General features: G+C 39.8%; 1 protein-coding gene across 1 annotated transcript in view; it reads left to right on the forward strand.

Annotated features, from left to right (window-relative positions):
* The window catches only part of KCNK9 (potassium two pore domain channel subfamily K member 9), a 97,911-nt gene extending 85,410 nt beyond the window's left edge, over nt 1-12,501 (forward strand). The window contains exon 2 of the mRNA XM_065832344.2: nt 514-12,501. Within this exon, the coding sequence (XP_065688416.1) occupies nt 514-1,355 (842 nt within the window). The 3' untranslated portion in view covers nt 1,356-12,501. The remainder of the gene's footprint in view (nt 1-513) is intronic.
* Nucleotides 12,502-14,450: the final 1,949 nt, after the last annotated feature.

Consider the following 14,450-nt stretch of genomic DNA (forward strand, 5'->3'; position numbering starts at 1 on the left):
TTGCCTAAGAGAATTGTTTGTTTAGTGTGGAAGAGTGTGAAAAAGAGGTTTTTTGGTCGATGGGTCTGTGAATGTTGTTAACTCCATGCTGCCAGCAGACACAGAATTTGGATGCCATCAGCGTACTCTGGTTTTGGAACAGGGCAACACCAACTCCTCTAAAAATTCTGTGGGCAAGTCCACCTATTTCCAAAGTTTCTGCTATTGCATGTAATGCAGAATGGATGTAAAATTTCTTTAGCAAATGAGCGCAATACGATCTTGTTTAGGAGACTGCACAGTTATTTGAAGTAGGATGGATTGCCCATTCTTCCATCTTTCCCACTGCTGTGTGTATAACTTGTTGTTCTACATTTTATTTGCTCTGGATACAGGACATAGGCGATGAGATAGGCAGATTGAGTGACTCCAATGTTCCTGCAGCTTTGGATCTTGGTGTGGCATCAGAGTCTCTGCAATTCTGTGGTCACACCTGCCTTGCTGACTGCCCTGTCTTTTCATTCCCTCTCCCAGGTTACGGACACGCCGCCCCAGGGACAGACGCAGGGAAGGCCTTTTGCATGTTCTACGCGGTCCTGGGGATCCCACTGACACTCGTCATGTTCCAGAGCTTGGGCGAGCGCATGAACACCTTCGTCAAGTACCTCTTGAAACGCATCAAAAAGTGCTGTGGGATGAGGAGCACCGAGGTCTCCATGGAAAACATGGTCACTGTGGGTTTCTTCTCCTGCATGGGAACACTCTGCATTGGAGCAGCAGCCTTTTCCCAGTATGAGGAATGGAGCTTTTTCCATGCTTACTATTACTGCTTTATAACATTGACTACGATAGGGTTTGGAGACTATGTGGCCCTGCAAACCAAAGGGGCCCTTCAAAAGAAGCCTCTCTACGTGGCTTTTAGCTTTATGTACATTCTGGTGGGGTTGACAGTCATCGGGGCATTTCTAAATCTGGTTGTTCTCAGGTTCTTAACCATGAACAGCGAGGACGAGAGGCGGGATGCCGAGGAACGGGCGTCCCTGGCAGGGAACCGCAACAGCATGATTATCCACATCCAAGAGGACTCCCAGCATGGTCGGCCACGGTACAAGGCCGAAGTAACAGACCTTCAGTCAGTTTGTTCCTGCATGTGTTACAGGTCCCACGAGTACACCAGCCGGGTGGTGTCCCACCAAAATTCGTTCAGCTCGAAGCTGAACCCCCAGTACTTTCACTCCATCTCTTACAAGATTGAGGAGATCTCGCCAAGCACATTAAAAAACAGCCTTTTCCCATCTCCTGTCAGCTCCGTCTCACCTGGGTTGCACAGCTTTACAGATAACCACAGGCTGATGAAAAGGCGAAAGTCCATTTAAAGGGATTTGTCTTTTGCTTTCCTTGTTCTCCCCAGTTCTTCTCCGTTGTTTTGGGGTTTTTCTTTTTGTTCCTTGTGTGAGACGGAGCGAGGCCAAAGGGAGCAGAGAAAGCCAGTCCTCCTCCGAGACTCAGCTCTTGAGCATGAAGCATGGATTATTTACTGTTCCAGCAAAGTATGCCTTACATTACCCCCTCGGTGGATGTCAGAGGATTCAAGGTGACGTGAAGTGGGTACCAAATCCAAAGTTGCACACACAGCTGGGAGCCTTCATGTGCCGCTGGCACTCCTGACCTAATAAACTACTTTCCTCACGAGCAGGTTGCAGCGTGCGTGCTTGCGTGTGTGTTGGGTGTGCGTGTGCGTGCAATTCCACAAACAGTGCCATGTGACAAAAAATTGACGCATCAGGTATTATTATTTTATTGGTTTTTTGTTTTGTTTGTTTGTTTTTTCCCTTGAAGCAATTGTGTTCCAGCCTGCTTTTAACTTTTGGATTGCTTCCAAAAGAAATGGGGAGGGAGGGAGGGGAGCCAATTTGATTTTATTTATTTATATTTTTTTTTGCCAAGACAAGCATGCGCCATAAGCAGCCAATATACCAGGTGTATCGTTATAAATTTTTTAATGCTAGATTTTAGATTGTATCGACATCAAAAAAAGGCAGGAAAAGATGGACCATTTTAGCTTGCCAGTTCAAAATTTTTAAAAAAATAAATAAATAAAATAAAGCATGCACTTTGTAAAACTGGTATGCATAATAAAAACACAAGAAAAACTAGCAATGGAAGTAATAATCAAAAGCAAATAATCCTATTGATTTAACTATGTTTAGTTTTATCATTTTCAACTGTTCCAACAATTTGCAAGTGGAATTTTTGAGGCTGATCATAAGAATTGTTGGAACTAAAGAGTGCATTTTGTTATTTTTATTTATAAAATTATTATTATTATTATTATTATTATTATTATTATTATTATTATTATTATTATTATTATTATTATGTGCAGAAATTACCTGCATGAATAAGAATTACATTTTTTGGAATGCTTGGATTAGGATGGGTATAAATAGGCGGATGTATATTTTTTTTTCTTATATGATAGCAAAAGGGCATTCCATGTTTTAAATAAAAAAATAAAGTTGATTGTCTCTAAATGCTTTTGATTTGTAAATAATGGAAAGCCTTTGTTGGTCTCAGGAAGAATTCAAGGGACAGTATCTTGTGTTTGGCTCACTGGGAACTTGTGAGATTAGATGTGATATTGCTTTTTCGCTAGGTGGAAAGGCAAAAAGCATTTAGCAGTAATGGGCAAAAGCAGTTTTATTCCAGTGTTGGGAGTGATTACATTGGCAAATCATAGTGGAGGCTGTTGAGACCACGTCATAGAGATTGTCCATCATTCAGTTGTTCATCTGGACCAAACAGACTTTACAGAACCGAATTAGAGGCCTAATCCAGCTCCCTTTTAAGACAATAGGAATTTGCAATGATTACACGGGATTTAGTGCTTTTGGGAGATTTGTGCTTGATTTGACAGGGATAGGGCTGGGAGTTTTATCAGTCTGCACCTTTGTCTCTGGTTTAATCCTATCATCTTTTAAATCACCTTCTGTGTTAATTTGCTGTACAAAACCCATCCTTTTTTGGCACTAATCACCTCCTGCTGATTTTACCATTTTGTGCTCTCGGTGTAAAAACAATAATCTTTTTTTTTTTTTTTCAAACTAGATGGTGTGTTTTTGTCCAAGCCCCAGCTCTGAGCTCTGTGTGCTGATGGATGCTGATATCCTTTCAAAGAGGCATCGATAAAAAGCATTAATAGGGAGAAATAAGGAATGTCATTCCTCCTCCATTCTCTTCTCCCTGGCTTTAAATTATTAGTTATATCAAATACGTTCATGTTCTCCTAATTCCCATATCTGTGTTTCAACAAGTAAATGAAAAGCGAGTATCCATGACTTTGACTCCCCTGTGCAGCTTCCTTTGGGATTATAAATTGCTGTGGCGTGAAAAGCTCTATTAAGACTAGTGAAGAAATAGTTTAAGATTCTTAATGAGGATGGATGAGGACAGACTTTTTCATCCTGGCATCTGGTGATAACATCCTTCAGCACAGTAGGAGAGGGTGCTGGGTGCATTAATGGTGTGCTGCTGGTACCAAGTCCTAAGGCAAATGCCGATGGCAGAAGTATTGAAAGAAACATACCTAGAAAAGCAGTTTCAAGACATGTAAAACCACCTCAGTGATTACCATCTAGAAGCTGGTTTCCATGAGGGTGGCCCATAGGGTTCACAGTGCTGTCCAAATTCACTTTTGTAGTCTTTGATGGTGGCATCCCAGAAGTGCAAATAAATCTAGGTTTCTTTTCCTGCTAAGGAAATAAGAAAAGGAATGCCTGGAATATACACATCTGTATAACGTACAGCTGTTGAGTGTGTTTGACACTGCAGAAAAGCAGGAAAAGTTTGGGATTTTGCAGAACTTGAGTGAAATTCTCTCTGCCTGGCAAAGGAGAACATTGATAACAGGACTTTCAGCACAAAATTTAGAGTTTTGTGAAAATGGTTACATCGTATAAAACATTGGTTAGCTTTTCCTTTTTTTTTGTTTTCATTTAAGAAAAGAAGAATAATCTATTTCTGCCACATATAAAAATAATCTTTAAATATTCTATAAATAATGTTGAACTCCAGAAGTTCAAATCTGTTACATTCTCTAGCTGATTTATTGCTAAATCTTCCCTTTGGAACCATAAATGAAGAGTAAATTTTAATATATGAGGTATTTAATCAGGCAAGCAATTTACCTGGGCATGTCATGGGTTATCTGCCACTTACAGTCTTTGCATTAAAAGTCAATGTCTTTATAAAAACTCTGCTTTAGCTTAGTCAAAGTTTATAGACGTGATTGAAGAACCTAAGTATGCTGATATGAAGAGGCCAGAGCAGGTATCTGTAGTGATGCTTTAAAAGCTCTAATGACTGTGTATGCGGGAAAGTGTTTTGCTAAAATGTACCTACATTCCTTAGGATTTGAAAATGAGTTTATTTATTTTTTATTTTCTGCCTGTAGAACCCGCAATGCTATCCAACCTATATTTTTGTGAGATTCTAAAGTGGCAAGACATTTCCTTTGCAAGCCTGCACGCTTTCAGATGCTTGCATGAGCTCTTGCAGGACTTTTCTTTGTGAGCAACCAGGAATACAAGAACTCTCATCTGTATACATCAGTACGCCATGCCAAATATGCCTCTCTCTTCCACCGTTTTTGTGGTTTGACTGATGTGTGAGTAATGACTTGGGCTGTATGGAACTGGAACAGACAGTATTGTGAAAGGGAAGCTTTTGTCTAGGTTAATCCCAGCTTTTCAGTTACACGTGAAAAATTAGCCAGAGAAAGGTGAGCTGATTTGTGTCTGCTCTGCCTCTGCCTTCTCTTTGCCCTACATGAATACCCATTTTCTTTCCATGACACTGCTTTTCACTGAGTATTTTCTCTGGTACATTACTAGTTTCGTTCCACTTAAGACATTATTTCTTTCAGCTCAACCTCTCTTCCTTGCTACTCACTTCTTTGAAATTCATATAGAAGCAGATAATAGTGGTGTTGCTTATGACAAGACGTCCTAATATCCAAAATACCTAACCTGTGTTTCAGTAGCACACAGACGTCTACTATCACTTTGTGATGCACTCTCATTCCCCAGAGTCTCATTTCTTCTACCCTTCCCTATTATTAAGCATTAGAAATAATAATAATAAATCAGATTACTCTATTTGTGTCACACTAATGTACTCTTCATCAAAACAACACAAATTTAGCTCCCTGCTGTCGACTTTGATTATATAACAACCCCATTATCCTATCATATTTCATATTATCATCAAAGGGAAAAATCAGTTTGATCAGTGAAGCATCAAAATAGCTTTGACTGAGCATGCTGTGATATGTAAACGAAAGAGGAAACTTAACAGAACAATGCAGGCACAAATCTCTGCTTGGTCTTCATTACTGCATAAGGAAGATCATGACTGATCTAACTGGGGCTGCTTTGCCAGAACTTTGTACATATATATGCTTTACAGGGATGACTGCAATGAGGCAGCTCTAGAGGTGGTGTTTGGGTGTTACTTCAAGGGTCCAAAATAGCTTCTTGGTTGTTAATGGATGGAGGTGTACAGTGAACTTCAGCAATAGACTTCTGTTTGGAATCCTCTGTAAGAGCTCATTAGGACAAAATCAGCATCATTATTAAAAAAAATAAAAATAAAAATAAAAAAACCCAGACAAACAAAAGCAACAACAAGCCCCCAAAACAAATAAACAAAAACCAGAAACAAACCAAAAACAAAAGGAGGGAAGTGACCAAGTTGATCTACTATGTTGTCAGTTCTCATTTAGTTTCCTAGCACTGCACTCAAAGAAATGCCAGGGCAGTAATCAAGATTATTGCAAATCAAACCTGAGGGAGGTAATTTCTTGTTTCCTCTGACAGATTTGAAAGCTTTTGTCATGGGGAAAAAAAAAAAAAAAAGGAAAAAGAAAATATTTGTTGCTAAAAGCTTAAAAAAGAGCAGTTATTGGAACTCAGGTGGAGAATGAAAATGTTCCGGCATGACTTGGTGTGAGCAGACCAGAGGGCAGGGGCTTGGGTTGATGTGGCTTTCAGTTGAAGTTTATGTATGTCCACATTTAGCTTTATGTAATATTCCTGTTAATATTGGGATCTAATTAAGACAGATATTTATAATCTCTGTGAGGAAGCCAGACCAGAGAGATTTGTTGGAGTGTGTCCATTCCACTAATGTCATGGGCTTTTTAATGCATATTTCAACAAAAGACTGTTATTGACTGGAATATTGCACATATTACAATGAGAATCACACCACCACTACTTTCATCATCTAGAGGTGCATAACACTCTCAGAACCAAGAAATAAATAGTGCTTTTCTGACCAGCGTGCTTGTCACCTAAGTTTAATATCAAACTTTATTTTTGGAACTCCAGCAAGATAAAGCGTATGAAAAGGATTATCCATCATAACAACACACCAAAATCAAAACAAATAGTATAGTGACATTGGATGCAGAGAAATTGATTACAGATGGAAGGTGCTCGGGGACTCTTATACTAGTTGATCTGAGCTCTGAGGCTGAATTAAAACCGTGAAAAGTGCTGGTACCCTTCACCAAAATGCAGCATGCAATTATTTAAGATGTAGATAATGAACGTGGCAAAAGAAATTTCACCCGTAAAAAGTCAAAGGAGGCCAAAAGTAAAGGTGGGAAGAAAGAAAGAAATTGTTCTCAACAGCAGGCATCACGTTATTTCCCATTGAAACCACAATAACATGATACTGAAGTCTGTTGTCCTTCGATCTGGGTAGAATCTGTTGGGGATATGTCCTCTGCTCAGTCAAGGTCTATGCCTTTGCTGGTCTTTCCTTCACTTGTACTCCCAAGTGTAAGGGCTCAGTAGGATATAAGCAAACTCTTTCTTTAAAGTCTGGAGTGACAGGACCTTCCTCTGAAGCCAATGGACACTTTACTAACGCTAAACTTGTTCAGCCTTGCCCTAAGTCTTTCATTTAACAGGAAATTGTTTGGTGATTGTTATTTTTCCTTCTTCCCCAAAGAAGCTTCGCCATAGCCTGTGACTGATTCTCAGTCAAACTGTATTGTCCTTCACACAAATTTCCAAGTTATGTACAAGTACACATCAATATCCCCTTGAGGGAAAAGTCCAACATAAAGCTTTGAAATGAGGAGCTTTTAGGATTTGTGTCCCTGTTACACTGGGAAGTCCGCAAAGCTTCTTCTTGCTTACTGGAGAATGCAGACATGGTGGGTTTCCCGCAGAACCCAGGTGGATGTTGCAGCTAATAAGCTGTCACTTTCTGGACTATTTGCCAAAGTTGGCAGCTTCATATTGCTGTATATTTCTAAGCTAAAGAGAAATCAAAGTGCTGTGAGGCTAGTTTTTTTCTCACACAGATTTCCAATATGGTAACCTAAATGATTTGGGTTCAACACACTGAGGCCTGACTGATACCCCTTTATCGAAAGTGCAGTGTGAGCCTTTTTACCTCTATTTACTGCTAGATACTATCTCTTCAACTTCAACTAGTGCCATGAACAAACCTTCCTAAACCTAACGGAGAACAGAAAGACCTAAGGACAACAGTCAACCTGTATACTTTATGCTTAATCGAATCCATTCATCCAAATCTGCCTGGTAATTTTAGGCTGGAAATACTATCCCTGGGGCCTTCAGCCTTCAGTTGTCTCTCTTTCTGTGAATATTGTAATTAACAAGTAAGACAGAGCCTGCCCTCACCTTTCTTTCTGACCATGTGAGGAGGGTTGCTATACATTAACACCCACACACCCACACCAGATTAAAGTGAAAAAAAAAAAAAAAGAGGATTAATGCTGCAATTTTATTGGTAATTAATATTCACAGTTCCAAGCTGTGTTGTCTTTTAGTTCACTTTGAGAAACGCAGAGCAAACAACAGCATGACAACATTTATCATAGCTGGCTAATTCACAAGTGGAGTTAGCAAATATAATAATTGAAACTATGCTCTATAATGTATCTTCCTCATGCCTGAGTTCTGATACCACTAGCCTGGCTTTGATTCATTGTCTCTCTGGTCTGTGGAACAGCTTGCAGTAATTGCTGTATCCAGAGCACTACACTTGAGGCTAGAAGAGAGATCCATTTCAGACACAGCAACCCTCTGGCTTTCTCCATATGCCCTCCTCCCCTTTCCTATCCAGACATTAACTCATTAGTTTGCCATTTCATAGATGTATGTTCAGACCCAAGATCACTGTACTTTTTATCCCCCTCATCTATTAATGAAAAGCATTATGCTACAGAAACTGCACCCTGGGGATGTAAATGTTCCACTCTAATTACTACTGACAAAAGAAATCTACAGATTAATTAAAAACAATATGAGGGGAATCAAATAGAAAATGCAAAGTGCATAAACCTACATGGGTGATATCCACTTCTTCCGTGGCTGGGACACAATCCTTTAGCTCATGAAGCGATTTTGGGAGTATGTTTGTCTTGGAGAATGCCATCAGGAGAAATGGCAACACGAATGACATGAGCAGGCAAAGAGACACAGTGGTGTGGCTCGTTGTCTGTAAATCATTGGTCAGGTCTATGGTGTGGTTTCAAATTAAGGAAGAGCCAAGGGTCTTCTGGGTTCAGTCTATTTGCTTTTCACCTGCCAGCATCCTCCCAAGCAGGAGTGGCAGGAGGTGTGGGAAGGATGAGCCATGACTGGTTCACAGTGGAGTGGATTGTCATTGGTGAGATCGCATTACTGATGTTGGTGTCAAGCAGGAAGCAGGGAAAATGGTGTCATCTAGAGCATCTTCCCTCTACTTTTCCTTGGAAGAGATCAGTTACACCATCCCTCCTATTGCCTGCAGCAAATCCATACTGTGGGTCAGAAAGACCTGGGTTCTGGTATCCTTGCCCATCTTTGATAGCATCTCCCCAGAGCTGTGCTGTAGAAATGTGTGGGAAATGCAAAGCTTCTCCAGCTGATTTCAGGAGGTCACAACATAGCAAAGAAACCTCTTCCTATTGACTGTGTTTGGACAGTTTCTGCATGTCAAAACATGATCAAAATTGACCTTTAGAGAAATAACATTAATTCATTATTGCTGGCTCTCCCTACAGCATGGGTGTGCAGCTCCTTAATCATAATTATTGTTAAGAGGCTAATTAATCTGATAACAGTATTTAATTAGATTAGCTCAAGTAGAGTGTGTAAATGATTTTGGCCTCCCAGAGTCTGAAATCTCAAGTCTACAGAATGACTTTCCAGAAGGCCTGTTTGGTAATATAATTGCTGACATGGAGGTCATCCCACAGCTGTCCTATTGACAAGCATCATCTTGGCATGTTGACTGGAGCTGGTCACAGGAGTGTCTGGGCAAAGGATTTTATCTGAGATCCAGTATATGCAATGAAGCTCTTAATTCACACTGGAATAAATGGGTGCTGTGTGGAGACAGGCTTTGGGCCTGATTTTGTCTTATCTGTAGAGCAAATAAACAGCGCCGTGTCTTAGAGAGATGGGATGACGCAGATAGATGAGCAAGGGGCTGTAGTTCAGGATGGAGCATGGTTCTGGTACCCATTTGGTGCAATGGCCAAAGTGTTTCAGCCGTGCTCTCTGGGATAGATTACGCTTGTAGGAGGAAGGGTTTCTGGATACACAGTCAAACATGTCTGGACCGCTGGGGGAACAGTGAAGGTACAGTTGAATTTCTGTGTCACAAGCTCGATTGATTAGGACACTGATGCTATGGTGTATCTTTCTCCCAAACCCTCTCTAGCAAGGTTAAAAGTGGCAGAGGAAAAGACTGGACTTCTTTATGGCCTCTGGGTGAGGGAGGACAGGATGAACTTCTAACTTCCACACTGGGCATGAGCTCAGGGCAGCATTCTCCTTGGGAACCAAGATGAGGAACTTCTGTGGCAGAGCCTTCAGATAGTTCCATAGCTGTTTCTTCTAAATGTTTCCTTCAAAGCACATTTCTCTGATCTCTGTGATTGAAGCTCTTCTTTTGAGACCCCTTTCTGAACGGCAATGTGGTTGGATTGGAGTTTCTTGTTCAGCATGCAGCAGTGGGCACATCTTATTATCTTCTTCATGCCAGTCAACCAAATGGATCTGTGGGGCAGCTCACAGCTGTGGTTGTGGCCACCAGAACCTGGCCAAATTATGTTCTTCAGCATCTAAGCCCCACTTGCTCTACAGTGACTTCTTTCCATGTGACTTCTTTTTTCTTTGAGGAATTCTTATCACATACCTTTTCCAGAAAAGATGGATTTCATATTTGCTCCTTTTTAGCATATCTTTTCAATCCCCAGTTTGAAGAGATACTGCAGTGAGAGGCAGCAGGAGGAAATTCCTCTTCATTGTTGATACTGTGACCTGGGAAGACAAGTACAGCAGAGTGTGGTGTAGTCACCACCAACCAACACAACTGATATGCTCAATACAATTTAGGGATCTTCTCGCGACAGTTTACCTCCTTTCGATGGCTTAGATGCATTTACATTGTGGCAGATACTTTCTGTGTATTGGAGGACAAGCATACTACCTGCATAACAAGAGAGGGATCCCAGTGTCCAGATTACAACAGATTTAAGACTCTGTTAATCTAGCAGTCGGTTTTATTAAGTAATTTCCTGGGTACCTCTCTGAGCACCGCTCTTTTGGACTTCAATGGATTTGGTTAATCCACACAAAGGTCGTTTGGGTGTGACTGCTCTTGGGTTGACCTTATATGAAAGAAGGACTAGTACATGCTCCAGAAAGAGTCCTGTCTACTACAAACTTTTTAAACAACTAATTAGTAAGCAGAGATTACAAGAGACTAGCTCATTCTTTAGAATGCAAACCTAATCTCTATTTCTTTTACAGAGTGTAAATTTCCTATAATATGCTATACAACCAATAATCCATCTGTTCCTTTATTTGCAAGGTCAGGAGTGAACCGTGAAAGAAAAAAAAGTTGTTTTCTTTTTCCTCTTCCCTTGACTTGTTAAGATTTGTGTGGCTGTTTGTTGCCATTGAGGAGTATTGACTAAAACTTTTGATCCTAGTGATATGACAGCAAGGGAAATTATTTGGAGCTGGATAGGTCAATAAAGAATGGGAGGGGGGCTTAAAATTGTTTCCAGTAGGCCAAAAGAATGTGGATACTGTCTCTTCAAGGTGCAATTTCTTACTTCAACAAACTGTTCATCTATGAGAAACCGGCATAAAAGTGTTCAATTTGGGACCTAAGGAGTTTATATGGAAATTCTTGGATTTCTTCCAAACACACATACATGTTGAAATTAAATTGTGATTCCTACTTTGGAGACTGAGCCTTCCTGCTCAGACAGAAGCGTGCGTGTATGTGTGTGTTTGTGAGTGTGTGTCTCTTTTGGATCTCTTGACACTTTTTGGTGCATTTTTGTACTTCTTTGAATGTGCATATGCGGACTTACCAATGGTGTATTGACGGCATTCTAAAGGCCCTCAACAGCCTGAGATTGAGCAAACCTCTCTAAATTTCTACCCTGGTTGATACATTTTCTGTGCAGCACACAGAGCGTTAGGAGCACGATCATCTAGAAAGAGGAGACTCTTGGCTGTGGAAACTGCACTGGGAATTTACCTCCCAGAAAATGTTTTCTTTGCTCATTTCAGACCTCTAACTTCAATGTAGTTGTTGAGCTGGTCCTAGCAAAGGAGAAAGAGCAGGTCATAAGCATCAAGATGTGATTTGTTAAACCAGTGATAACTTGATTACGAAGAACCAAATTAAAGACTCTTTTGTGTTTTCATTTCTTTTTCTGGCCTTCTCTGTAATGGGAGAGGATGCCTTCACACATGGCCTTAGAATGCCGTACTGGAGTTAGAATGCAACAACAGTCAAATGAAAATAAGATGTATTGCAGCTTACATAAAGAATGAAAACTGTATCACACAAATGTTTACAAGTCCAAGTAGACAGCGAACCCCTGTACAATATGTAATTTATGCAAGGGATTGCATCTTTCTTTTGTAATGAATGCACTAAGCAACCCTGTATATATTTTACAATGTCTTTACAGAGAAAAAAAAAAAAAAGAATCATTTACTGTAGTGTTGTAAAATAATGCACTTTTCTAATTTTTTCATTAAAAGTCCTATGGCACGTTTTCAAATGTATATTGTTTCTTTTATATTGAATGTGGAAATGTTAACTTCCTGTAAAATTGCACTACAGAAGTAAAATCCACTGATGGAACTTATTTTGTTAAAGAAAAGTCCCTTGACAACCAACAGATGTTTATGATTATACGATATGTATGTGTGTGCATATATGTGTATATAGTGTATATGTAATGTATATATATGTATATGTACACACACATGTATCTAGTGATATGTGTATATAAAATGATATAGGTCCAGATTTATATATGATTGTATTAATATAATATCTATAGATTGATAGATATATAGATATGTATATATATTCATACATACACACAAGAATCACAATGTACAAACCCAGAAAGGATTACTCATTAAATTTAAGGGGGCTGAGGGGGAGAAACATGTCATATACAGAAGATATTTTGCATTGCAATAAAAGCTTTTTTGACAAAAGTACGTGCAGAGTGAAGTATGAACCTTCATCAAATACCCAACCATGCTGTTCCCAGAAGACTACAGTATAGAATGAGCAAAAGGAAAGTGCTTAGGGGAGGCATCAAAGCAGAGTCAGTGCACGGTGGACTGGAGTTAGCTGTTTGTGGACTCAATCACTTTAGCTTGAGCTGAAGTGCAAGATATTGGGAAACCAAAGTGAACAATATAACTTCAGGTCACTTGAGGAAATCAGCATTCCACTCACAAAATTACTAATCTGGTGCTTCCTGGCAAAAGAGGGGAAGGGGGTCTTCATGCCAGTTTTGTCTGGTGCGTGTTGCTGTGAGGCAGAAGCACAATTTCTCACTTGGGATGGAGCACTGGGCAACTATTACAGTTGTTACCATCCAGGTAAGTCAGAAGTGAGCTCAGGTATAGGACCTCATTTTGTCTTCATGATGTGATTTGTACGAACTGCTGCTCATGGAAGAATTCTAAAGGTTTCCAGAGCTAACGTTTGATATTTGATAAACATTTTACCGGCAACCTTTGACAAGGGAAAATGTCTGCAAGAACAGTGAGAACAGTTAACCATGAGTATAAGTAACTGATTGTAGAAAGTTTGCCATGGCATGTAGTGATAAAAGAGAGACCAACTACCTTGTACACTCTCATGGGTTCAACCACTGCTTTAATGCAGAAAGTACATGGTAAATGTTCTGTATTATAATGAGAGTGAGATCGTCTTGTCATAGCCTTCATCTATTCTTGCTGTGTATGAGACTCACAAATGCGTGAAGAGCCAACATACACTGTGTTGGGATGCAGTCAGTGTTATACATACCCTATATTTAGTTCCTTGCTTATATCAAAAAAAATGACAAGAAAAGCTTGTGAAGACTTCATTTTCTGATGGTGAGGACAGAAGTTCTTATGGCACAGAAAGAAGAAAAACAGCTTTAACAATACAGATAAATATACCCGAGCAACCTCACGTGCGTTTTCTGTGCTGCGTCAGATAATATCTCTGTTAGTAACTAAGATCACCAATTCTTTTCTTTTTGGAATGGTATTTGCTGGCGTATTTTTTCATCTCAATTTATCTAGCATGCACAAACAAGCCAAATGGTCGCTGAACCCCATCCACCCCTTTTGCAAGAAAAAAATAAACCTTTTAGAATAATTACTTAGGCAATCATTAATATAGACTAGAATACTACATTTTAAAGGGCTCCAGCTAGTGCTGCAACATACCCAGGAGAATTTTAAGATGACATTGTGTGATGAACTTTTCTTAACAAACACAAGAGTGTTAGAATTCAGGAGATGGGGGGGGGAAATGCAGAAAAAATCCCTCCAATCTTTCATCTATAGGCATATGAATATCTTTATAAATGTGAATCAAAGTCACAAGATGCCTGATTGTTCAGAGTTTGGCTGCTGCCATGTGCCTGAGTCCTGTCTCAGAAGACGAAAGAAATTAAGCATCCTGCAGCAAAATGCAAGAGCCTGCTCAGTACACATCAACTGCTCGGCTGACAGAAAACAAAATATATCAGTGGCTGAAAATGGGTTTGTGTCTGTAATCATGCTGTGACCAAATCTCTGCATCTTTCACACCTAAGGCAATGTCTTCGGTTCAGCTTGCCCGATGTAGAAAACAGTGAGTTTTGAGAGGGGACAAATGAGGGAATTGTGCTGGAAGTGTACAAAATAATGAGCAGCACAGAAAAGGTAAATGAGCTCTTCCCTGTTGTGCTTTCTCACTCTTCCAGGACAAAGCAATACCCAATTAAACAAACCAAAACATTTAGAACTGAGAGAAGGAAAATCTTTATTTCCGTTATTAAAACCAAAACCAAAACAAAACCAAAACACCCAAACAAACAAAACTACTTTTTTAGGGGAAAAAAAAAAAAAGTATAT

This window comes from Patagioenas fasciata, chromosome 2 (genome assembly GCF_037038585.1).
Source record: "Patagioenas fasciata isolate bPatFas1 chromosome 2, bPatFas1.hap1, whole genome shotgun sequence".
Classification (NCBI taxonomy): domain Eukaryota; kingdom Metazoa; phylum Chordata; class Aves; order Columbiformes; family Columbidae; genus Patagioenas; species Patagioenas fasciata.